The sequence below is a fragment of the Manis javanica genome, chromosome 13, assembly GCF_040802235.1.
Source record: "Manis javanica isolate MJ-LG chromosome 13, MJ_LKY, whole genome shotgun sequence".
Classification (NCBI taxonomy): Eukaryota; Metazoa; Chordata; class Mammalia; order Pholidota; family Manidae; genus Manis; species Manis javanica.
In genome coordinates, this window is record NC_133168.1 from 37045169 (window position 1) to 37072269 (window position 27101).

The 27101-nt window shown below is 35.7% G+C and overlaps 2 protein-coding genes and 1 long non-coding RNA gene across 11 annotated transcripts in view; 1 reads left to right on the forward strand and 2 right to left on the reverse strand.

The window, feature by feature from the left end:
• Positions 1-247: 247 nt before the first annotated feature.
• On the reverse strand, positions 248-5256 carry LOC118967449 (uncharacterized). 2 transcript variants are annotated; one of them, XR_005054484.2, is made up of 3 exons: positions 5147-5256; positions 4046-4168; positions 248-1729 (listed from the first exon to the last, which is right to left on the reverse strand). It is a non-coding gene; the product is annotated as an uncharacterized lncRNA (long non-coding RNA). The 2 variants fall into 2 exon arrangements; XR_012124171.1 differs by having other exon boundaries at positions 4927-5182.
• A 126-nt stretch (positions 5257-5382) lies between these two features.
• Positions 5383-19500, forward strand: RSPH4A (radial spoke head component 4A). 2 transcript variants are annotated; one of them, XM_017674599.3, is made up of 6 exons: positions 5387-6228; positions 9624-9858; positions 13082-13816; positions 14896-15037; positions 15584-15701; positions 17419-19500. In XM_017674599.3, exons 1-6 carry the CDS (start codon positions 5549-5551, stop codon positions 17651-17653), a joined length of 2145 nt encoding a protein of 714 aa, XP_017530088.1. In that variant the 5' UTR covers positions 5387-5548; the 3' UTR covers positions 17654-19500. The 2 variants fall into 2 exon arrangements, with proteins under 2 accessions (XP_036849058.1, XP_017530088.1); XM_036993163.2 differs by lacking the exon at positions 14896-15037 and having other exon boundaries at positions 5383-6228; positions 15584-17543.
• Positions 15242-27101, reverse strand: part of ZUP1 (zinc finger containing ubiquitin peptidase 1) — a 36606-nt gene continuing 24746 nt past the window's right edge. For 4 of the 7 annotated variants that reach the window (XM_036993207.2, XM_073219439.1, XM_073219440.1 and 1 more), the window contains 5 exons: positions 26323-26511; positions 25880-26045; positions 24423-24574; positions 23109-23329; positions 20246-20487 (listed from right to left, as the gene is read on the reverse strand). In XM_036993207.2, coding sequence (XP_036849102.1) covers positions 20440-20487; positions 23109-23329; positions 24423-24574; positions 25880-26045; positions 26323-26511 — 776 coding nt within the window. In that variant the 3' untranslated portion in view covers positions 20246-20439. Of the gene's footprint in view, positions 15377-20245; positions 20488-23108; positions 23330-24422; positions 24575-25879; positions 26046-26322; positions 26512-27101 lie in introns of those variants that run through there. The other 3 variants (XR_012124170.1, XM_073219443.1, XM_073219442.1) reach the window with 3 other exon arrangements.

Consider the following 27101-nt stretch of genomic DNA (forward strand, 5'->3'; position numbering starts at 1 on the left):
TGAAGTGCTACAACTCAGTAACAGATTGTGTTAGAAAGGAGAAAAAAACATTCTCAGGCCTAAAATGTGAATCATGTTTTCAGTAAATTTGCAAGGAAACATAGTTATCACATTTCTGTTTGCTAAAATAATTTTGACTGATAGCTTTTCCCATATATTTGGTTATTTGTCCTTAGGATATACTGCTATGTTTGCCTTGCAGTTTCTTATTAATTTTTCACCATTATTCTCAACTATACTGCAATTCTTTTGACACATACAAACTCTATGATGTTCCTCTTCTCAATTGCTCATTTATTGAATTTGAATTAAAAGTCAGACACAGTGTTAAATGTTTTTGCATATGTGTCATTTTTTATTTTCAGTTTCCTAATTGTATTTATATGTTCTACTTGGTCTACTAAAACAAGTTTTCTCTCAGCTGTGATCAAATTCCCTCACATTGCAAATGGCAAACTAATCATCTGCCTAAAACAATCTGCCTTTTTTTCATCTTTATTCTCAAACACTAAAAGGAACTTTGAAGGCAAAAGTGATGAAACAAAACTTGTTAAATAATCAACTTCCACCAAGTATGCATACAGACACACACACACACACACACAGAAGATAGTGAATTAATGCTCATTACTGGGATTGACAAAATTCTTGTAGATTATCGTAAACCTTGGCAACTTTCATCTTTTAATATATTTTATTATTTCCCTGAAAATCAAAACCATATGTGAATTTTGAGAATTAACTCAAGCTCTTCAAGATATATCCTTTTAAATAATTCTGCTGAATATCACTTGCCAATATTTTATTTATGATTTTGTATTTCTCTATTTGTAAGCATACTCTATAATTATTTTATGATTTGTCAGGCTTTAAGTGACAATTATACTATATTTGTTAAAGAATTGAGGGACTTTGAATCATTTACTATTCTCTGGAGAGTTTAAATAAGAGATCATCTGATCCTCAAAAATTTGGACAACACTCTCTATCTAGATCTAGGGTATTTTGTGGATACTTTCCTGACGTGCTGGGTTGAATAGTATTCCCCAAGAGTTGATGTCCTTCCTGAACCTCAGAACACAACCTTACTTGGAAACAGGGTTATTGCAGATATAATTAGTTAACATGAGTTCATATTAGAGGGCAGGCTTTTAATTGAATATGAACTAGTGTCCTTATAAGAAGAAAAGAGATAGACACACACATACACACACACACACACACACACACACACACACACACACACACACACACACACACACACGAGAAGAGGAGGAGTCTCCCTCCAAGGCATCAGTGAGAGCATGGTGTGACCTACCAATATCTTGATTTCAGACTTCTAGCCTCCAGAGATGTAGAGAATAATTTTTGGTCATTTTAAGCCAACCATTTTGTGGTAATTTGTTATGGCAGCCTTAGGAAACTAATACACTTAGCAACATATATGTAATATCTTCTGTGGTTTTTGAGTACTTCCTGATCGTTTTTGTTTTATTCTATTTTTATTGGAATAAAGTGGATTCCTGATTCTTTTCTTTCATTAATTCATGTTTGGTCCTTTGTATTTTCTCAGAAAAAGTGTTAATGCTACCAATATTTTCCAGTTTATTAGCCAGGAATTGTAAAGAGCGGTCTTGTTTAATCAACTCTTCAACGGTGATAGTATAATGTACTCTTTCTTGTTTGTGTTTCCCCTTTTAATTAGTCTGCCAGATTTTGCCATTCTTCTCTGCAGGAAAACAGAAAGATGAACATTTGTATTTATTTATTGATCCCACTGTCAGTCTATTTTTGAAATATTAGTTTCAGTTTTTATCTTTCTTAATGCTTTTTTTCCCATTTTCTAGCTTCTTCAGCAAAATTAGTTTGTTGCTTTCATGCCTGTGTTATAATAAAAACACCTACAGTTATGAATTTTCATTGAGACTACTCAGCAGCTGACTTCCCTTCAAATTAGGGACAGAATAATCAGATAAAGCCAGTCTTCTGCCTTCCAAAGGAGTTGTCTGCCTGGGTTTCTTGGAGACTTCTTATTAAGTAGGGTCTCAGGTTTGCAGGTTTCTGGCAGTAATCCTTTGTCATTACTTAGGAGTCCGTTGATGTAGTGGTAAGGTGTGGAGAAAGGGGAAGCATTCCAGAGCCCTAGGATTAGCTCTCGGCCTTTTGTAAGTCTGTGTTCCTAGACTGGGACCTTTGCAAGTATTTCTCAGCTTCTTCTCCCTGCTCAATCTTAGGTAATACAGGAAGGCTAGAGGGGGGCTAGTTTTTGATATCTCCCCTTTAGTAAAAAGTCTAAGTCAACCCTAGTAAAATTTGGTTAGGCTCTGGTTACTTCAAGGTAACCCCTTGAAGGCAGGCCTAGTTAAGAACAGAAAGGTCTGGACACATTTCAAAATGGTTACTTTTCCCCTTCCCCTGCCAAAAACAGGAGAGACTTTTACTCTCATCTTCACAGTGTGAGTTCAGTCACAGTGAGAGTCTTAGTTTTATCTGGAGGTAAAATTCACTAGTAATTAATTACAATGACAAATTACTAAGAATGAAAATTACAGGGTACTATGAAACATATAATAAGGGAAACTGAGATAATCTGTGGGATCAGGGAAAGTTTTCCTAAGGAAAAAACTGAAGTGAAAGAACAGAGGAAAATATTTCAAGCAGAAGCAAGTGTAATCTTTGCTGGGCAGCTGCGTCTGGGGGAGCCTCTCCCGGCGCACTAGGTGAAGCACTGGGAGAAACCTCAGCCTGGGCGGACGAGGGGCTCTTGACTCTGAGTGAGAAATAATTCTCAAACAGGTCAGATGAGTGTAGGTAAGGAAGGAATTCATTAAAGCAAGAGCAGCAGGTAATGGCGGCTGCCTTGCAGGTAGCAGAGAACAGGAATGTGCAGAGGGAAAGTTCTTGGCCTAAGGCAGATTCCCTTGCCAACTCATGAAGCCAAGGTCACCTGGCATCCTGTGTCTGCTTGGATGGACACAGCACGGGGACTAGCTCCTACCACTCCAGGATTTAAGGGGAGCCATGGAGCACAGGATGGAGTGAGATTATGTTCTGAGAACTTCCCAAAAGCAAAGAAAGGAGATTTTCAGATAGGCTACTAAGAGCAGATTGCACAGCAGGAGTTCCGTCCAGATCACCCAGGCGATGGAAACATGCAGGCCCAAATCTGTGCTCTTAGTAGCCCCTTCCTACTTATTAGGAGTAAACAGAGACAGAGTGAAGACCTGGAAATAAAATGAAATAGCAAAGAGACAAACTGCAATAATTTGAGAAATGAGAAAGCTTTATTTGAAAGTATGCTTTTAAAGAAAGGAAAGTATGGGCATCCTCAGAAAGGAGGTACACTGAAAGCTTGGGGATTCTGTCTTTTAAGACTTTCAAGAATGGGGCAAAGGGCAGGGGGTGGGTTGTTGGGTGTAAGCTTGACATGGTCTCAAGATGCTCATCTCTGGCAAGACACCATGTCTCCTCTCCTCTATTATCAGTCCTCCAGCTGATTCTGCTAAATAAACCCAAACACCAGGGATTTATTTATACTGTTCTTCTCCAAGATAGTGGTTACCCTCAAGCAGTGGGGACACATCAGTTAGACTGCCTACCCTGCCTTAGGATAGGCTGTTGGGTTATTATCTGATTACCAGAGAATATGTTAGGAATCTTACTTCTCAACTCTGTTTTTGAAATGGAATCTTAGCCTTAAGACGGGGTCCCTCCTATTCATACTGTACTGTTTATATCTCAGCATTTTTCATCATAGGCAGGAAAAGTTAATCACGATGCTTGTCCCGTGTCCCTGCCCTACCTCACAATTGTTCTGAACTAGGAAGGCACATGGAACATATGAGTAAATGAAAGAAAAATCAGGGTGACTAGATTACAGAAAGAGAGAGGAGAGGGGCTTAAGATGAAGCTGTGAAGGTAAGTAGGCTGAAAGCTTTGATAATTATTCCAAAAACAATGAGAAGCAACTTTAGGATTAGTAGAGTCAAAGTCTAGATAGACTTTTGGGCTGAAAATGAAGAAGGAATAATAGATATTTTCTTACATTGCTCCTTTTAGTTGCTCTTCTCTCCTGAAGTGGAGAGATAAGCAAATGCTGAGTTTGTTCCTTCACCCTTCACTTTTCTTGGCTCTGCTACCCTGCTCTGCCTCTATCATATCTTGCCAGCTGCAAGGGAGGAGAGAAAAGGACCATGAAGGGGGCAATTTACTAATCTCTGCAACACTTGTATCAATCACAAAAAGTCCCCAATCGGTAATTCTAGTTAATCTTTCATTTTGGTTTTGAATCTATTCCAAGGTTTCCAATCTGGGAAATCTGACTTCAAGGAGTCCTTGAACCAGTAGAAATTATGTGCAACGTTTTGTGTGTGCATACCCCTGTATATTTGGGGAAAGGTAAAGGCCCACAGCTTTATCAAGTTACTGAAGGGTTCTCAAAATTCCAAATTGGGGATGGGGGAGAGGTATTAAGTTTTTCCATGAAGTGAGAATTTGTGACCAATGTCTTGATAATGGAAAATCTTAACAATGAAAAAAGGTAAAAGTTAAGTATCAATTAATGAAAAAGGGAGAGACACAAGATAATTTAACATAAAAGACTTTGTTTAATACTCCGTTTATAGTCAAGGCCAGATATGGTCCCATCCTCTATACCTTCTTCATGCTAGAAGATTGAATAAAATGAATAGTTATAGTCATGATCTTAAATATTGCAAAATTATTAAATTACATTTGTATTATTGCAAAAATATTATACTATGCCAGTACAGTTTTAGGTTACTTTAAATTTCAATTTTTAGAAAACAGCCCATGAACTATTTAAATAGAGTAAACTTCTGGATTGCCTTTTCCCTGAAGGTAATACTTTGCCTACTCACCTGGCAGATTCAGTAAGGGGGGGTGGGTACAAAAAATCAGGAATACCTTGTTTATTTTCCAAAAGCCCCCTGATTCTGGCTGGTCATTTCCTTCTAAATATGAGTCCTCATCTCTCCTGGTCTGTGCACTGGAGTCTCATTGTCATCTGCACCTCAAGAATCCCAAGGTCTCTCTCTCAATCCCTTCCGCCTTCCGTTCCTCTGCACAACCCCCTCGGCACGCACACACACACACACACACATGCAAGCACACATGCACGCACAACCTCTGTAAATGCATTGTGTCCCCACTAATGCAGGACTGTCAGACCCTGAAAATCCCGCGGCAGGGTAGCAGCTCCTCTTCCTTTGTGCTCTCAGCGCTGCCCGTTCTCGGGTTTCCAAGCAAGACTGCAGGTCGGATTGGCTGCGCTACGAAGAGGAGCAGAGGCTACACCAAATCACGAATCTAGGATTTTCATTTTTTTTGGTCTCCTCCCTTAGAATCCTGGCAACAGGTTTGTGTAGTTGCTCTGAGGAACCCTTGCCTGGGGTTGCCACGGAGATAGGACGCAACTAACATACAGAAATGGCTTAGCAGACCTTAACAAAGCAACTGCCCTGTGTTGCTTCCTTCTGTATTTGCATGTCCCCTTCAGCCAGAACTTTGTTTTTTCTTGACTCCTTCCATGGAAGAGTTGACCTCTTTGAATCAAGAAAAAGAAACCCAAGAACCAGGGGAAGCAGGGCAGCCACGGGAAGAAATGACAGCAGCTTCTTCCCAAGATCCTGAGCCTGGGTTATCTGAGCCCCCAGAATCCCAGACGGGTCCAGAGACTGAATCCCAGCCCAATAGCAGCCCTCCTCGGAGTCCCCAGACTAAAGCCAGCATGCCACTGGGCGACCTCACAAGACCAGGTGCATCATCTCCGGCTTTCCCTCCCCAGGAGGCCTCTTCTACTCCTTCTTCCCTGGCTCTTGCCAGACAGGACCTTGCAGCATCATGGCAGTCAGGCAAGACCACTAGTGTGATTTCTGAAGCTGGGACACCTTACGCTGACCACCTGGAACAATCACCTGATAAAGGAGAATCACCTCTTCATCAGACATGCCAATCAGAGGGAAATGCCTTTCAACAGTCTCAGAAAGCCAAACATCACGTTTTTGGAGCAAAGGATGTGAGCTATACCAACGCAAAACCAAAAGAGCTGGAATTTGATATTTTTCAGGAGGAAGATACAAACAGTAACTATGATCTGGATCAGACTGGGCCTAGGGCCTCTGAAATGGCCCCTGGCATGCTTGAGATTGCCATTCAGAATGCTAAGACTTACCTACTGAAGACCAGTAGCAAGTCCGGCTTAAATCTGTAAGTCTTGGAGGGAAAGAGAGAGAGAGAAAAGTTTGACAAGGAAAAGGGGTGTGAGTATCTCTGTGTGAGAGTGTGTTTCTGTGGATAAATGGAAATATATTTGAAAAGTATTAATAAGAAAGAGTTAGTGATTTAATAAATCTTTGTATCCAGGACTCAAAATAGGCCCTTCGTGGGGATTTTTCTAGCTTCTGTAAAGACTTCGGCACACAGAAATAAAACCTAGGAATTACATAATCTTGGGTTTGAAAGAGCCCATAGAGATAGTGAAATCTAAGCATCTCTCCAAGGTGCTTAGAAAAAGTAACTGTCTACCAGTGGTAGGGAACTCATGGCTCTACTCTCAGCATGCCTCTAACCTAGTGATTGTATGGTTGGTTTTGAGTTTCCCACTCAGCCCAGTACAGGGATGACCAACTATCTCAGTTATCTTGGTACTGTCCTGATTTGAGCACTGGAAGTTCTACATTCTGAGCAACCCCTCAGTCCTGGGCAAACCAGAAGAACTGGTCACTGTAATCTTAAGGTCTGATGAATCTTAAAAAATAGTATTTAATGTGAAAAATCCTTCACAAAAGCTGAAATTGACAATTTAAATACTAATTCTAAATTACAACTTTAAACTACCAGTTGATTAAGCTTCAAGGATGTGATTTGCTACTCAGTGGTAGACTCTACTTAAATTCTGGTATGAACTTTTGCCATAACACCCTAGGTAAAATAACAAGCATGAATGTATAAACTCTGTTAAAATTCCAAAAGAACTCATTATGAATTCTTGAGAGTTCACTAACAATTTAAAATTCAATTCAAAACATAAAAATGTGGAAATTTCCTTTAGTGAATTATTTTCCACTGGACCTTACTTAAATATCTAAATTTTATTTCCAAATGCTAAGTCTCTAAAGATAATAAGTGAGTATCTTCTATAACATTCACTATCATCTTCTAAGTACTTTAGATATACTGCAGTTAAACTGCTTAGCAAGTGATAATAACTTCAACTCCATCTCTTACATGCAGATCTTATTTGATGGCCATGAAAAGTATTTCTTTTGCTGTAATTAAAACAATTTTTGTTAAAATATAGGATCTGATATTGGTTTTTAATCGTTGAATAAAAAGCCCACAGAAAAGAATTACTTCCTCTTTTTCTGCCATTCTATTAAGATAAATTAGTCCTCCCAAACTGAAAAAGCTGTAATTATGAATTAAAATCTAATAAACATATCTCATAATTTGACACAAAGGTATTTTCAGGAGTGCACTTCTTAAAAAACATTGATAAAATATCTTGCCTGAAGAACTTTGAAAAAAGCACATGGTATTAAAACCTGAAAAATAAAATGAAAATTTGTACTTAAAGTCCTTGATTTGATGGCATACATGGCCCCTGTTGGAGCAAACCAAAGACTCCAGTTAAAACCCCAGGTACTGACTAGCAAGCAACAAACAATATCTTTAGTCTGGAGACTTCTCCATGACTTTCAGTACTGAGCTAATATTAAGGAAGCTCGACGAAGCTCTAACAAACTCCTAGTCATAACATTTCTGTTCATTTACAAGAACATCAGTATTTGGTAAAAGAATGATATATTCTTCATATATAATATTTTTAAATTGCCCTTCACATAAAATGTACATATTTTTCTTTGATGTTCCTAAGATCCATTTGATAAATGCAGATATTAAAGAAAAAATAATAGTAGCTATGATTAACAAAGGCAATTATGAGCATCTATTTGGTTTCACTATAACAAGGGAGGAGATGTTAAAACAACAACAAACAAAAACAAAAACCTAATCTGGGTCATGTGAAAACCTAATCAGTTGCTGAATGGGAAATATATAATGTACATGATCACACAGCTGCATATCAGTGATTGCAGAAAGGCCTACTCTAAACTGAAGAATGGTTAAAAAAATGACGAGTGGGTAAGGAAGACGATGAAGTAGGTTTTAAGTTATTTTTGAGATAAATGACATACATAGGACACACAAGCAAAGGATCTCAGGTAGAACTTAGCAAAGCAACCACATGAAAGTCATTTTTAGTAGATTTACCTCACTGGGGCAGAAGTTCCTATTGAACTAATGATCAAGAATGAAACTGTAGATACAGTGCTTATCTGACAGAGAACAATGTTCTACGAGCTTCCACATTGGACAGAAGTGTTTCTATTTCATCTAAGAGCACCTTGACAGGCATTTTTGGCTCTTAAAATACCATAAATTCACACTGTAAGTCTGGTATTTGAAAAAGCACACCCTAACAGTTATGTATAAAATGTAATGAATTAATGAAAGGTTAGAGACAATTTCCTTAATTCGGTTATGAAATAAAAAGCTAGTGTAACAGAGGAAAACTGGATTAAATCCCTGGGTTTAAAATTTAACACTAACATTAACTTGAATATGAATTAGGTACCCCCAAAACCTTGTAATAATTAACAGGTAACAGTTTCTTTTTGTTCTATTTTCTGAGTCTCAGGGTCAGAAATAATGCAGAAAGCTGACTTTGTAGAACCTAAGACATCCTGTTCCAGGATACTGAGGAGGAACCGATAAGAAAAAAAAGCAACTGAATCAGCACAAAAGTGTCTGCTCAGATCCTTGCAAATTCTACTTGTATGTCTGTGGTCAGGAACACAACAGCGTCTCTCCCATAATTTCCCCTTTAAAAGCCCTGCTTGTACTTCAAGGGGATGGTTCTTTAAGGCATGAGCCTGCCACTTCTTCATCTGCTAGCAGATTAATAAACCATTCCTTTCCTTATGTCAAAACTTTGTCATTAAGTTTTGTAATTTGATTTCGGTTAGGGCAGTGTTTTTAAGAGTAGAACAAAAATATTAGGGTGCATTCTCATTTTAATAAAGGTGAATGATATTTGATGATACTTTTCTTTCAGTTATGTTGGGCAGGGGCTGCTATAAGAAATGGTTTCTCATAGGTCTGAAAAACACTGAAGTAAATCACTGGCCTAGGAAATTGAAGAGCCAAAGGATTTAGCAATCAAGTTGGATTTGGTGAAGATAGGGGAAAGAGGATAGAAAAGTGTTAGGGTAAAAATATGAAAAGGTTAATCACTTAAATATATAACTAAGAGATTTCAGTCTCAAATAAAATATGAATGTGTACTTGATATAGAATATGTCTCTTAGTGTAATGTTTTTCTTAAATAACTCAAATGTTCATATCATACTGGAGGCATTTCCTAATGAAAATTTTAGGGCAGGTGCTTCCTGGTAGTGGTAGAAGTTACTTTATCACTTAAAATTTCTGAAGGCTGCAAGTTGCTGTAGTTTCATAAAAAAATCAACTAAGTCTACATGAAATGCTCCTTCAAATGCTTTCTACAATAGCATTACCTGGAATTTTCTCTTTTTGGGTAGATATGATCATCTTTCTAATATGCTGACCAAGATCTTAGATGAGCATCCTGAAAATGCTGTGGACATCATTGAAAATATTAGCCAAGATGTGAAGATGACACATTTTAGTAAAAAATTAGATACACTTCAAAATGAGAACGAGATGCTTCCAACATATGAAATAGCAGAGAAGCAAAAGGCTCTTTTTCTCCAGGGAAACTTGGAAGGAACTGACCAAGAACTGGAAGATGAAATAGTAAGTCACTGTTGTGGCTTGAGTAACTGGATCTTAGGGTTTCTTTGAGATGAATAGGGTATGGTTTTAAATTCTATCAACTGTCTTTTATAGCTTCCTAAATAGTATTTGCAACCTCATTCCACTCATCTCCTTATTCAGTTTTATTTTTTCACATTGTGTATTAGTATTTCAGTCTTGTGGAGTCGAGCTCCTTTTTCAATAGTACCCCTGTTTCCTATATGCCTGCATGCTTATAATTTATACTATTGAGTAATTCATACATCTACTGAGCTTCCATGTTCTGTTACCACTAGACTATTTAAAAATTTGCCTATGTATTTTCAAATCTGATGTTTGGAGTAAGATATTTTCAGAGAAGGGGCAGAGAATTCAATAAGGGAAAAGACAGGTACAGTAGGGATCTAGATAATAGGTATGGCTTGCCTCTGGAGCTTGGCAACCTTGGTGGGGATAGCCACCTGACACAGTGGGAACAGTGGGACTCAGAAGGATGTTAAGGAACTGACATCAGCTGTATTTTTTTTCTGAAAATATTTTATTCCAAACATTTGATTATATACCCACATACAATGAAGATGGGTCTGGGGGTAATCAGCATGTGGGAATCAAGCAGATAGGCAGACATTCTCATGGAAGAGTATCAAAGGTCAGAAGTCACCAAAGAAAGGTTAGACTCCAGGATAAAAATAGGACATTGGGCCATGTGTAAGCATATCATTACAAGGTAGGCATCTGTGTCCTAAAATTAGGGTGTGGGGTGAGAACACAAATAAGGTGTTTTAATCTTGCAACCTGAGGCCCTTGACTAAATTCCATAAATTCTTCCTAAGAGTAGGAATGGTTTTTAAAGCCAGGAAGAGCTGAATCATTAGATAAAGGTTAAAAGCTCTACCTCAAAGAATAGAAAGATGGAAGAACAGGAAGACAGGTAGGTCTTGAAGCAGTGAAATATGAAGTTTGGGACACATGTTTAGAGTAGTCATGTTTCTGTTCCTGTCTTGATCACAACAGAATTCCTGTTCTTAGTTTTCTGCATTCATTTATTCATTCACTCATTAATTCATAAACATTGTGACTATTTACTCCATACCAGATACTGAGATAGACTCATGTCAATGACTTCAAATTATGCACAGTGTAGTGAAAGAGGCAAAAAAAGACTATAAAGCTCTCTGTTAACTACAATAAGAGATAGCCTCATATGGTGGAAAACACAGGAACTTTGTAGTTAAATTGAAAAAAAAACAATCCTAGCTCAATTACTTACTTTGTGACTATGAGTGCCTAAACCTTTCCCAAGCCTCAGGGATCATCACATGGCAACAACTTACAGGGTAGAGGTACCGTATATAAAGGGTCTGGCACATGCCGAGAACCTAATGAATAGCAGCAATTATTATTATATTGTTTTGGCAAGTTATGAAACAGAACGGAGCAACTAGGCTATTGGGAATTGGGCAAGGCTTTGTAATGGAGATGGTATTCCATTTGGGGCATGAAGGATAAGTAAAAATTCACCAGATGAAGACTATAAGGAATAAAATCCTCAGCAAAAAGGAACAAGAAAAAGTTGGGAGGTGTTATTTAATATTTAGGGAAGTGAAGCACGGGCTGGAGGGAGGGAGTGATGGAAAGGAAATAAACAAGGTGCTTAGTGCCACACTGCTCTTTGCACATGAATAAGAAATTTCTTTCTTGCATACAATGGGAGGTCAACAGAAGCTTTTAATATAGAAGAGCATGGTCTGGCTTTTGATTTAGAAAGATAACTCTGGTAGTAATGTGGAGGAGAAAGAAGAAAGGTTAGAATAGAGGCAAGGAGGAGACCATTAGAATCATGTGATAGGAGGTGAAGTCATGGTAGAGACAAGTATGGTAGGAATGAGTTAAAGGGGAGGCGATAATACCAACACCTTTTCAGTTGGTGGAATCAATAGGACTCTAAGTAAGAAAGTCAAAAGAGTCAGAGCAAGCAAGGATGACTGACTTTTCTAGTTCAGGAAACTGAATGAATGATGTCATTGAGAAAGATAGGGTATACAGAAAAAAGAGAAGACTGACAGAAAAATGAATTCATTAACTTTAAGTATTTTAAACTTTTCACATATACAATTTCTGATAGCTGGTTAGAAATGCAAGTGTGAACATGGGAGAAAAGTCAGAGTAAAAGGGGTGGATTTTAAACAACCACATATCACTTGATGAGTGTGGGACAAGTCTTCCAAAACATAAAGTCCTGAGTGATTAGGTAACTGAAATTTTGAGGACAGCAATATTTATGAATCAGTTAAGAAAAAGGAACCAATTAGAGGCAAAGAAGAAATAGTTACAGAGGGCAGAGTGGAATCAAGAGTCAGTGGCATTTCCAATAGATGCCAAGGAGTCTCACAATCTGCCATCAAAACGATGAGGACTGAAAAAAAATCATTATTCTTATTTTGACATAAAGATTACACTGTAAATAAGAGATTATTTGTAACAGTAGCAATGTGCTCTCAATTCTCCAACTTAAAAGGTCTAAAATTGGTCTACTGCAAGTCATCCCTACCTCAGTTAATTTTCTACTTTCTAGAATCACCTTGAGACTTGCTTTTTCCTTTTTCTGTATTTCTCTTATAGAATTACTTCTGATTTCCTTATTTTAAATCCAAAATGATTTATTATAAGTAGGGACAAACATCTGACTAAATTGTTTTTAAATGTACTATGTACTTATTATCCTTTCATTTATACTGTATCTTACATACATATTACTCTCAAGTCTCATATTGGTATTTACCAAATATATTACAATATATAGATAATATTTAGAAAAAAATGTAATAATATAGATGAACATACATACAGGTTTTTTTCCCCTAAATATACATGTGCAGGTAGGCTATACTGTATTTTATTATTTCAGGATAGTAAAGGTGTCACTTAAGTATTTTTTATAAAAACAGGGTGTTGAATTTTTATTATTCATAGTGATTACTACATTATCTTTGCCTAAGGTACACACATATAACAAGATAACTATTATATTGATGAGTATATGATATAATACTAGAGCTACAGTTATAAGCCATAAAAGAAGAATTGAAATTCAGGAATTATCAGTTTGTCTTGAAAGAAATATCAAAAAAGTGATAAAGTAGAATATTAAGATGTTTAAAAAGGAAAAGGGAAGCAGGCAGTTCTCTTACACAGAAAATATTAACCATATTTCTATTCCCAGGCAGAAAATTCTCTTTCAAATGTAATGGAGTCAGCTTTTTATTTTGAACAAGCTGGAGTTGGTCTGGGTACAGATGAGACTTACCGCATATTTCTTGCCCTCAAACAGCTTACTGACACCCACCCAATCCAAAAATGCCATTTCTGGGGCAAAATCTTGGGTCTGGAAATGAATTATATTGTGGCTGAAGTAGAATTTCGTGAGGGAGATGAAGAGGACATGGAAGAGGAAGATATAACTGAAGAGAGGGACAATGGAGATAGTGAAGCTGATGAAGATGAAGATGAATTACCAAGGGCCTTTTACAAGGCCCCGCAGGCTATACCAAAAGAAGAAAGTAGAACTGGTACCAATAAATATGTCTATTTTGTTTGCAATGAACCAGGAAGACCATGGGTGAAGTTACCATCGGTTACACCTGCACAAATTGTTACTGCAAGAAAAATCAAGAAGTTTTTCACTGGGCGATTGGATACTCCCATCATAAGCTACCCACCTTTCCCAGGAAATGAGAGCAATTACTTACGAGCACAAATTGCCAGAATTTCAGCAGGGACCCAAGTCAGCCCTCTAGGATTCTATCAGTTTAATGAAGAGGAAGGAGAGGAGGAAGAAGAAGTAGAAGGCAGGCGAGATAACTTTGAAGAAAACCCGGATTTCGAAGGCATTCGAGTGATTGATCTAGTGGAATCCCTATCCAACTGGGTTCATCATGTACAACATATTCTCCCTCAGGTATGTGCTCTCCAATTCTCAATCTATCAGCCAGCTAGCAAGTGTTTATTAAATTCTCTCTACGATGTAAATATATAAACAAAGGCCTTCAGATTTTAGAGAAAGAGACTGTTACAAAAACCAAGTGAAAATACAGAGTGTTATATAACTGCCAAGTAGTATAGACCTGGAATCTTTATATTTTTATTTCCAAATGGATATAGAATAAATATTTCTATTGAGTATTTGAAAAATCATATAAGGATTTAGATTTATACATGTAATGAAATTATTTTTTATATATTAAATACAGATGACTAGATTTTGAGAATAGTTATTTTATTCTATTTCTATAATGGGGATTTTTGCCAAGAAAAAAATAAAAGGTTTTAACAAAAAACAAAACAAGCAGTGCTATATAGCAGTTATAGTACACCTATTCTGCCAGGTGCTCTGAATAGCATTTTATATGTATCATCTCATTTTAATTCTCACAACTGTATGAAAGACTAGTATTACACTTGTTTTAAAGATGAGGGAATTGTGGCAGAAAGTTTAGACAATGTGACAAAGGGAATATAGCTAATAAGCAACAGGGTCAGATGTTAACAGGCTGAATGGATCCAGAGTCCATCTTCTATTATGCTGCCTCATTTGCAGGTAGAAAATCTTCATTAGACTTTGATCCACATAAGAGAGTCATATACCTCTAGATAAGTTAATTAAATGAGAAATTACAACCCCAAACTTCCGTATCTATTATCACATTTAAATTTTTGTCAATAATAGTACTCTACCACTGTCATATATTTATTACAAATTAGTAAAATGCAGTATTACCTTTTTCACTAAGGTGCTGCCAATTTTAAAACATAAACTTTCTGTAACTTAAAGAAGTTGGCAAATTTCTAAAATAAATAGTACTATCTTTTGCTTGAAATAACTTAGATCAAAATAGTACTTGGTATGGTGAACAAATATTTATTGATTAAATTCCCACACAGTAGATCTTCATGCAGCTAAATGCTTCAATCCAAAAGAATATTCTAATATTTTAAGGTCCTCACTAGACTACTAAATCTTGCAATATCCAATCCTAGGGTCGCTGTAATTGGTTCAATCCCATACAAAAAAGTGAGGAGGAGGAGGAGGAAGATGAAGAAAAAGAAGAAAAAGAAGAACCTGACTACACAGAACAGGAAGTGGGGCCTCCTCTTTTGACACCAATTTCTGAAGATTTAGGTAATTCTACATACTATATACTATGTATATTATACATATGTACATATACTATGTATATAAATAACATATATCTAAATATACTATATACTACAGTATATTTTTATATATGCTATATGGTATATATATGGGAGCTGGAAACCTCTAAAAAATGGATAGGAATTAAGGTTTCATCCCCTTTCCCCTTTATGTGTTTTGGGATAGCAGGAGGTAAAGAATATAGCTGGCCACAACACCATCTTTTTTTGACGGGTTGGAGTGAGGCAGGGGTGCAACATAAGTCGACTGTAGCTCTTACTGGAAATGCTGACAGTTATCTTGTGCTCATTCTTGTCTTGAGTTCTGTAGACCATAAACACATCTCTATTACATAAATGGATACACACACACAAATATTAAAATTTCATTGTTCCACAATGTTCACAAAGTACCCACCTGACTTTGTTAGACTGTGTCTTTGTCAAATCTATGTTAACATTGATAAAAATAGCTTCTCTGTTACACAGTGGACTATTTGGGGTTTTTTTATTTCTCTTTGGTTTATTACAGAGTTCCAAAATACACCACCGTGGACAACACGGCTCTCCTCAAATCTCACTCCTCAATATGCTATTGCAGTCCTTAGATCCAACCTTTGGCCTGGAGCATACGCCTTTTCCAATGGCAAGTAAGTATCTGACAACTTACAAAGCCATTATTGTGATTATTTAAGTTCTGGAAATAGTAAGGTATCATTGGAATGTTAAGTTACATTACAGGGGTTTTTTTTCTTTTTTTTATTCTCCAAGGTGTAATACAAACCTGCATTCCTAAATCAGAGAAACCTGTAATCTGTTAGCTCTTCAAGGCAGCCAATCACAGTGACTTCGGGGGAAGAGTCCCCAGGCCAGGATGGGGTAGGGCAAAGGGTGTGGGGCACTCCACCCAAAGTGGAGGGTGACACCCTGGAGGTCTAGGCTATGAGCTAGATGCCAGGCTCGGCACTTCTATCTTCCCTGTGAGCTTTAACCGTAGCTCTGGGAAGGGAGATGCTCCATGTCAGAAATTAGGAAATTGGGTCTGGATGAAGTGAGAGCAGGAGACTGGCAGCAGATGATGAAGCCCTGACTCTATAGTGGGTAGGTAAAGTGCCACTTCTCAGGAGGAACTTTATCCTGTTGCCATGACACCATTTCCCAGAGTGAACCACTGCAATCTGTTGAGCTACTTTCTCACTGGCTTGTGTTTCTGGGGCTAAGCCTGGTGCCAGCAATGCTCAACAGGGAGGAGGGAGTTTACCACTGTTTTAACTTACTTGGCATGTCCAGTGTGTATACTGTTAAGACTTTTTCAAATAACATCTGTATTTCACCATAAAGCCTGAAATTTAGTATAATTCAAACTCTGCCCTTTTATTAGATTATCCAATTAATAAAAGTAAAATGTTTTTTTATGCTTGAGTATTTGATTTATTCATTTTCCAAATAGATTAATAGAGGTAATTCTAGGCCATATTTGGTTTAAACCTCACATGATTCTTATTGGACATACTGATAAAAAATGATTAAAAATATGTATTATTCAGGCTATCACTGTCAAAAGAATTAGGACCAAGAAGATACTGTCCTCTTATCCCTCACCCAGAACATACACTTCAGTTTGTCTTATCCTTCCATTTCTTACCTACTAACCCAATGTCAGAAACTCAGCTGAGGTGGAGAGAGCTGAGCTGCCAAATGTCAGAGTTGCTATTAAAGAAACAAGCCAATAATGAGAGCACTAAGCCTTTGATCACTCACTGTGAGGGTATAAGGAGAAAGCTGACTCCCCTGTCCCACTTTACCCCATGGAATGGCACACTAATGGAGGTTAGGTGGACAGTGCAGCTTTTGGGGTTTACCTCATGAGGAAGTCCCTGTGCATCAGACCCCTGTAGTTTTATGGACCTGGGGGCCACAGGGAATGAGAGGAGGGCTAGAAGTGGAGAAGTACGAAGTACTGAGTCAGAGTGGGGAGAACTATCACTAAGGTCCCTCTCTCCCCCATTAATCCCATAAGGAGGTCTCGGCAGAGGCACCTGAAGATCTCTGCTGAAGATAAGATTTAGGTAGATTAGGAATGAAATATATGAAGAGCATAACATGCCAGAGGAGCCAGAGTCCTTGTCCTCACCTCCCCTTAGAAACTGTACTTCACTGGCTCTAGGCCTAGTCTGGCATGGACAGGGCAGTTCTCCCGTGACGCCTTTGTGACAGCCTATGATCTGGCCTGAAATAACCCCAAATCCGAATCCTTTCCCAACCAAACATTTGCTGGGCTGGCAAATTTTTAATTCTAACTCTAAAGATCAACTTTTCTTGTTGAAAAATTATGTAATAGTCACCTACATCATTTTAACTTTATAGCAAGTTTGAAAATTTCTACATAGGCTGGGGTCATAAATATAGCCCAGAGAGCTATACACCCCCAGTTCTACCACCAGTTTACCAAGAATACCCCAGTGGAGCAGATGTTACAGAAATGGATGATCCTACTGTGGAAGAAGAACAGGCTTTCAAAGCTGCACAAGCAGCAGCTCTACTTCCAGCTGAGGAAAATGAAGTAATCGAGGAAGAGGAAGATGAGGATGATTATGACTGAGAATAAAATTAAGACTGATGTGAGACTAATACATAACTAAGGTGGGACCAATTTTACATGTTATATGTAATTTACATAATTATATGATCATGTGCAAACTATTCCTTGAAAATATCAAATTTGGAATTTCATATGTGTAGCTGATATGTGCTTATACAAAGATGCTTAATGGACTTTCCAGAGGCCAAATGACATGTTCTTACACCACAGTTCTGATGGCTACAATTCATGGAATATTTTGGTATTGTCAATTGGTACCACGACCAAAAATATTGCTAACCACCAAATTAAAGCATGTGCTCTTAACCAGTGTGTGATACTGTGTGCAAATACTATGCATATTTGTATGTTATTTTCACTTTTTGTTCTAGTTGCTGGGGGAGAGTTTATGACTCTACCACCTGCTCAGACTGTGGGAACACTTAAATTTTTAACTTACTACATCTTAAATAACTTTCCCAAAAACTTGTCATTCATCCTATAGAAATTGGTTTGACCTGATTGGATGAAAATTTGTAGACTGCTAGCTGGGATATCCAAAGACTTCAGACTGTTATTTTCTACCAGTGCTTCTCTAAAATTAGTTATTATTTTCTTTCAATAAATACGTATTTTTAAGTCCTCTATGTGCCAGGCACCCTGAGACTACCATTATAAACTAGACATTGTTTCTGAAATCTTAGAATTTACATTCAAAGTGGGGAATATTAAAAGGGTAATAGAAAACTAAAATAGATTGCAACTTAGCAGGTACTGTGATACAAACATTCCAAGGTACCATAGAACAGTGCTTCTCACTATGGAAAAGGACCAATTAAAAACAAATTCTAGTCTACCGCTATTATTTTTATAATATAAAGTAAAAATGTCACAGCAATTATAATTTCTGTATCTCATCACAGATAGGCAGTTTGCAGATCACTAATTTACACTTTGAGAAGCACTGCTATCAAACTCTTAGAAGGTGCATTTAACCCAGACTTGAGCAGTGCCAGAAGCACTTTTAGAAGGTGGAAAACTAAGTGGAGAAGGGTGCTAAGCACCACCTTCCATTCTGGCAAAGGACTTCAGGCTCAAAGTTGTGAAACTTTTGAGTGGTGAGAAATGAACCTGGTAGGGCTCAAATTGTGTGGAATGTCTAGAATTTATCCATGAGCAATGAAGAGGGCTAAACTAGGAAATCACAACTACTTTAGAATATTTTGGCTTCAGTGTGGAAGATGAACTGACAGAGGATCTAGGTTAAGGAGACTAGTTTGTAGGTTATCACATTACCTAGGTAAGAGAGAATGATGACATGAAAAGAGGAAAATTGCATGGCAGATATAAGTAAAACCTGGTTATGGTATGAATTACAGAATAACAGCAAGGATGGGATTTTATAATTGGCATTATTATTCATTCTCAGAGTACAACTTTAAGTATTTGATGTAGTAGCTAATGTTTATAAAACTTCAAATACGTTCTTTACATTTTTTCATGGACTAGATACTTGTTGCTTTTTGTTGTTGTCATTTAATATCCATTTTCTCACCTACTCTGATTTCCTTTTGCGAAACTGCCTCCATCCAATGGCATACAGTCTCATGATAATCAGATACACCCTTTATAGAATCTGAATTTTGAGCAGGGACATTCTACCTCGGCTCCTAACCTGACTGTCATGCTATAAATTAGACCATATTCCAGCCTCTTGAGTTGCCTTGGTTCCAGCATAGTTCTCTAGTTACCTGTAGATTCTGTGAATTTCTGATATTTCAGTGAGTTCCCTTCTGCTCAAATTGGCCAAAGGATTCTTGCTTGCAACCTTACATGACACATCTAACATGAATCTGACAGTTTCTTCCCTAAAGGACACATTAAACACAAGACTCTGAACTACGTAAATTATGTAAGAGAAAGTAAATGTTTAACAAAAGCAAATCCATCGCTAGTTATGCCTGTTAAATATTAAGGTTAGTCTATGAAGTAAGAAAGTAATTTCATTATACAGCTGACTCATGAACAATACTAGTGTACCAACCCCCTGCACAATCAAAACTCCACATATAACTTTTGACTACCCAAAAACATAATTACTAGTAGCCTTCTGTTGACTGGAAGTCACAAAGATAACATAAACAACACGTATTTTGTGTATTAAATACTGCAGTCATATAATAAATAAAGCTAGAGAAAAGAAAATGTTTTTTCAAATTGTCACAAATCTCCAAAAAATTTTCCAATATTTGTTGGAAAAAAAACTTTTTTTGTATAAATGGACTTGTGCAGTTTAAACCCATGTCATTAAAGGGTCAACTCTATGTTTTACAACAGAAAAAAACAGAATACTATAATGGTCAGAGCCTGGAAGTAAAACAGCCTAGGTTCATACACTGGATTATGATAATTTTCTTGGGCAAATTACTAATCTCCCAGAGCTTCAGCTTCCTGACAGAGCTAATAATAGTACTGTCTCATAGAACTATTCTGAAGATTAATTAATACATGAAAAATACTAATACCTAACAGAAGAACCCAGTAATACTACATATGACTATAATACAAAACCAGTTTCTGAAACATGAGTAAGACAGGAATTAACAAAACTCATTATGCAAATAAGGAATTTTATTGAAATAATTACTAAAAAATGAAGTACTAAAGATACAATTTAGAGATTTTAGGAATTAAATAATAAATTCAGTATTTAGAGAATTCACAAATTCATAAATTGTATTATGGAGTTTAATACCTGAATTTGGAAAATAAAGTAAGATTCCACAATAACTGAAATGCTTAATTCTTCAAGGAATCTTCTCGGCTGTAAAGACTTGAGATGCTTGTCTCCTGGCCTTGAAAAAGAATTTTTTAGAATTGTTAATTTTAAGCAACAAGTCAAATAATAAGAATATATATATTATATTCTAATATAAAAAAATAAAACCTGGCAATTTTTCCAAGACAATAAAAATTCCTTAAGGAAACATCAAACTTAGATAATTAAGACTAAACATTTTCAAAGCCAGGCCATAAAAAAATTAAAGTTTTCTTTACCAGATAAAGACAAAAAAGAAAGAAGTAAAAAGAAAACAGCACTTTGTTATGGAATGAGTTAAAAGTAAAAAAGGCTGGCTTAAAGTCAGAGAGAACAAGGAAAAACAGAGGAGAGAGAGAAAGAGACAGGGCTATGAACAGATAACCTGTAAGAAAATTATCTGCTCTATTACCACCTTATAAATGTCACTTTAAAAAACATTTAAACATCTGTGCTATTTTCTCAATTTGAGTTACAAACCAAGGCATATTATATCAAGCTAAGATAAAACAAAGTTAAATCAAGAGTACAAAAATTACACAGTGTAAAACAAAGAATGCAGTAATTTAACCACAGCATACCAAAATGTGAAAAGGATTGAAGGGAACATGGCTATTAACTAGATATGTATTTATTATTTAACTGAATTTCATTAGAAAGTGTTTTCTAAAATAAATCATTTCACTTAAGTGCTCCTACATCTAGAATAGTTTGGAAGTAGTAGAAATTCAAAACATACTTAGAGCAGAAATGTCTTATGATAATTATAAGACAGTTGCTAGGATGAAAAAAATTTCTTTGAAAACTAATCTCCTTTAAAAACAGCTGTATGATTAAAATGCAGTTAATTTAAGTGTAAATATGAAGAACAAAACATAAAATTCAGTTATAAATATATACATTTTGGAATACTTTCAAATACCAAATTTATTCTGAAATTCCTACAATTAAAACTGTTTTCACTAAGAAGGGAAAAGACATTTAAAAAAATGAATTATAATAAGAAACATGAAATAAAGCTGAACTTATTATTTTGCTCTTATTTAAACCTGCAGATTTCTGTCTGATGATACACAGATCAAGCAGTACATCAGTATTTGCTGAATTGCTATAATATACAATGCACCATAATTACTGTAAGAAGATATATTTTTTTAAAAGTCTTAAAAGTAACATGCAAAACCAATGTTATGTTAATATTGGTAAGATTTTTCATTTTTCAAAATATAACATCCTATCTTTTCAATAATAAATGTGAAACTGTTCATGCAAAAGCTTAGCAAACATGAAACTATGAAATTTTGTATCCTCACAGAAGCAACATAGGTCAGAGCTTTTAATGCAAATTGCCTGTTGGAATCTGGACTGTTACTTAGTAGTTGCGTGACTTGAGGAATAATACAACTTCTTTGAGCTTAGACATACTAATCTCTAAAATGGACTTATAATAGTGCCTACCTTTACAGAATGGATGTGTAGGTTAAATTAGTTAATATATACAAAATGCTTAGGATAGTACCTAAGACAAAGTAAGCATTATACAAGGTTTACTTTTATTAATATTACAATTGTAGTCATATATATTATACTCAGTATTATTCCTTCTTTATATGGCACTGTTTTACAGTCAGCCAAGTTCCAAGACACAGCTATTCTCCATGACTCCAAACAGAAAAAGGTCTTAGTTTCTAAAACCAGAAACAGCTAATTCATAGAGATTCCATGATAATATTTAACATCCTCCATATGCTCTCAAAAGTTATCTGTATATTGATAAACAAGCATCTTTGTATTTTATAATATTAAAATTAACCTCTAACTTTATCCAGCCAAATTGATGTTAGGGTGAAACAAACTAATGCCATTTTGGTATTTAAGTCATTGCAAAGAAACCTTTAATGTATTGCAATTAAATTGAAAAATCTCTCTTAAGCAGTTCTTGCCTTTATATACCAAGTTGTGAAGCTATAAAGATGACTCTACTTCTCTCATTGCAAACAATTTTTGTCCTTTCCCCCATGATCCTGTGATTCTCCATAAATGCTCTTCTTTGGTCCTTTCTCTAACTTTAGAAGGAAACAAATCAATGAGAAGTACTCTACTAGGGAATTTTTTTTCTTTCAGATTCTGGGCACTATGCCACCATACAGCTTCAGTTTATAACATGTGAAGGTTTTCAATTCCTAGAATTTTTTCTATAATATACCACTCATCACTCAACTGCAAGAGATGAAAAGCCAACTGTAACTGAAGTTATATTCTAAAACTGTACATAACTAGGACCCAGGTACATAAATGAGGACCTCAAGAATCATATTCAATAATAAGACAAATATGAGTTAAGTATCCTGGATTAAGTTACAGGTTTTCTTACCATATATGTTACCATTTTTCACCACTCACCTGACATTAAAAATTAAATTATATATTATAAGATTAAGTATTTTTATGAAGCTCTGAATAAAGTATTTGAAAGTCATTAGACACCATTTGAAATTTAAAGATGTCCAGTCCAGAAATTTAAATGCCATAAAAACAAAATATCTTTGTGATATAGAATGGCTGTAAAGAAATGCAAAAGGATATCACTGAATTTTTAACTAAAAAATTTTAACTCTGAAATTCACTTTGGTCAAGCTTCATATAATACATACTTACAACTTTCTCCTCTGAAGAAAGAACACCCTCTACTGCCACTATCTGGTATTGCTTATGTTTTAAATTTCCCACGAACTTTCGAAGTTGCTTGATACTGCTAGCCTCCATGTCTTGCTTTAATAGTTTCTGCATTTCTCGAGAAGGACATCCAGGATCAAATATTAGTAAACATAATGTTCGGTTTTTTCTCTCTTCAATTCCAACAACTGTTCGACTATGACCTAACAAAAATAAAATAACAGCTATAATGTGTGTGTGTGTGTGTGTGTGTGTGTGTGTGTGTGTGTCATATCTATAGCTATACAAATGTTATTACATATATATACCCACAATAAACCAATAAACTTTCTGTATATAGTGTTTGTGCACTGTGTTTAGAATATAAATAGTCATTCCCTCTGACATGTAAGTATCTGAATTCTCACTCACAAAACGCAATAGTTTTAGTTCTACTTCTTAACCCTTAGTTTTCTTTTTCAATTTTAGTTTCTAAAAGCTTCACATAAAAATTCTACATCTACTATGCCATATATTTTACTAATTTTTCTTTCCCTAATGCCTTGATCCTTCTTATTTAAATTATTTCAAATGAAAGGATTTGAAATTTATGTACCACAAAATAAAAATTCTTATGGTTCCAAAAGATAAACAAAAGTAAATTTTTATATAATAGAATTTCAGTGGAAGGCTTAACATTTATAGCTGGTATTCCTAAACAATGAAATTCATAACATTTACTTCTCCTTATTCCTGTCAATCCAAATCATCCATTCAATATAAGCATTCATTTGCCAAGCACTCTTCCAAGCAGTTAGTGATACAAACAAAACAAGCAAACAAAACAAACATTCCTGCCTTGATGGAGCTTATATTATAATAGGAAGAAGTACTCGATAAACAAGGTAAGTAAATGAAGTATATATTATGTTAGATAAAGAAAAATAAAGCAGGGACAAGAGACTGACAATGCCAGGGGTGGGGGATTAGGATAACAAGATGAAATTTTAAATAAGGTGGTCAGGGAAGACCTCACTGAAGTGACATATAGGTAAAGACCTGAAAAAAGTAGGGATGAACAATAAACAAAGTAAGAACCAGGCAGACATGAAGATGCCAGGGCTATCATACTTCATTACCCAGGAATATATTTTAATGACAATGTAGCTCTGAAAATCAGACAGACTAATGTCACAATTCTCCCCTCCTCCCCATTATCAGAATCTTAACCTATTCTAAAGCAAAAGTCAATTAGTTGCCTTATAAAGGTATTGTCTTATAAATTAATTACACTTACTATCTTTGACTTATACCAACCTTGGTGTTGAAGATAGATAGGAGGTTTAGAGGTACACACTACTTTTGGACTCCCTTCCATCTCTGAAGAGTAATAGTTCAATATCCATTCAAATAAGCGGGGGTGTGTACCCAAAGGACCAGTTGACTTATGAAAATCAACAATATGGCACCTATAAAAAGTTGACAAAATGGATTTAGAGATATTTTTAAAACTATTTTCACCAATGGAGTTATCAGATACAAAAATTTCTAAGTTTAGAATTTTATATCATTACTTTCCTAAAAAGAATATTAATACAAATTTTGTTATTTATCTCAAAAACTGTCATTTTATGAGGAAATAACTGTTTAAATAGGTCAGGGGGAATTATTGGTGAGATTGTGGGTATCTTGATATGGGTAGGTTATGATTACATGACTATATACACATGTCAAAATTCATTGAACTATATACTACAATTTGTGTATCTTACTGTATGTACCTCAATGAAAATCATTTTTTAAGATAAAAATACCTTCATAATAAGGTTGACTACTGATCTAAAGGTCATGAACATTTTCTGGCATATTAAAATCTCCATGAATAGTAAATCAGAAGTATACTTTATTTTTAAAAGTCATCTACATTTTAAAAGCTGAGATACAGATTTAGAAAAGTCTGTAACACAGTGATCAATTAGAAGCCAACTTCTAACTTTAATTTCTTAACAGCATTTGCATGTATCAAAAACATCCTGAATGTTCTTCCTGTCAGCTCTCACAAATTCCAACAACAGACAAGAAAAGAATACCTGTAAAGATCATAGAAAAACCCATATATACCCCCATGTTACATCTCTCTCCTATTTGACCATATGATTATAGTTATGGAGCAGATCTACAAGACAAATAATCCAGACTGGAGTAAAGAGGACAAGCGGCTTCAAGGAAGTGTCCAAGAATGAGTGCCTCAGATTATGTTATAGACGTAGTGTTTAGGAAAACTTGAGACCATTATGCAAATAGTTACAGGTAAAAGGAAAGGGATTTCATAACTCAAGGAAAATGTTAAAAAGCTTTCCAGAAAGGAAATAAAATCAGTGATGAATGGTATTTTCATAGTCATGATGTAAACTCTGACTTTAACTTAAAAACTGAGAGCTAACCATATTAAAAGGATTAAAAGTGAGAAAGTTAAGAGATAGAAGGAAATATATCCCCTTATATATTGCAACAATGTCTAAAACAATAAACCAAGAAAAAGACATGAAAACATATTATTCAGAAACAATGGAAGTGACAGCTCCCTCTGAGAAACAGAACCTGAGACCAGAGAGGAGCATGAGATAAGGAATGAGCTGCTAATTTTCATTACAAGCCTTTCAGTGCTATTTAAATTTTATTTTTTAACTAACTCTTTCATAAAAACACCACCAACAACAACAAAAGCCTCCCAGATGTGACAATAACAATAACTTGGATTTTCAGGTACATACTTTACCCTTAGGGAGGTCAGAAGTGTGTATACTTCACATGCTCCAATCCAGGCCTTTGTTCCCTGTAACCTGTTATTAAGTTGAGAGGCACCCTGAGGATCAAAGCCTTCCTTCCATGCATCTTCAATCATAGATTGAATTTTTGGAATGCAAGGTACTGACATACCTAAAATTATACAAGCAAATACGTTACATGAGAGTAACTAAATATCACTGAACAGTGTATCATATTTTCTACAGGAATATACAACAGTTTTTTTAGAGTTATTCCTGGCATCTATTGTATCCTCTTTCTCTCTCCAACAGGAATACAGGTTTTTAATGTAAATATCCACTAAAATACTTCCACATTAAAGCTATTAATTGTACCTACTATATATTAATTAACTGCATATCATATGTATTTATCAGATGACAAGTTCAAAGTATTGTATTTCACATACCTTTCAAGCAATCAACATAAGCATCATTTTGTAGTAACGACGAAAGCAGCATTTGGAAATTTCTGTAACCACAACCCCAACCTTTGTCACCATAAGATGAATGAAAGTGATCCACCACTGTAGAAAGCCACACATGCCTCACATCTGTGGTAGCATTCTGGTAATACCTATGAAGTGCTTCAATAATTCCTAAAGTTGAAAAGAGGGTTATGGGATTTAGAAGGATTAGTTATTATCTTTCTATAGCTGTCTCAAAACATTTTTAATACCTATCTCTCTCTCAAGTGCCATATCCAATTTCTACCAATTTCATCTTCTTTTTCTTTTTACTGATATACCCTCAGCTCTTGTGCTCCTTGTTATTACTATGCAAGTTTCCTACCACTAGCATACTGTCATTACACTGAATTAACACTGTTTCTATATTTCATCTGCAGGGCCATAAAAGTACACGGTTGAATGACTGTTCTTCTTGACTCTCTGCTTTATTATACACACTGCTGGACATCACCATCTCTGAAGCTCAATCCTAACAAATTTGCTCCTAATTTTAAAACTTCAGTAGTTTCCTATCACTTATAAAATAGTTTTAATGCAAGACATATGAAGCCCAAAGAAGCTAGCCTCTAACTTACCTTTATTTCAAACCACTCTTCTTACTATAATTTGCCTGTGGCCTAACTGAACATATTAAACATGATTTTCCCCAGGGAGTTTTCATTCCATTACCATATTTGCTAAGCATTTTTATATATCTAGTACTATGCTAATCACTGAGG

Bases quoted from the DNA above. Each gene is read 5' to 3' on its own strand.
- RSPH4A (XM_017674599.3), top strand. From the start codon at position 5,549: ATGGAAGAGTTGACCTCTTTGAATCAAGAAAAAGAAACCCAAGAACCA. The intron at 9,859-13,081 runs GTAAGTCACTGT...TTCTATTCCCAG, and splicing joins AAGAACTGGAAGATGAAATA to GCAGAAAATTCTCTTTCAAA. The intron at 13,817-14,895 runs GTATGTGCTCTC...ATCCAATCCTAG, and splicing joins TACAACATATTCTCCCTCAG to GGTCGCTGTAATTGGTTCAA.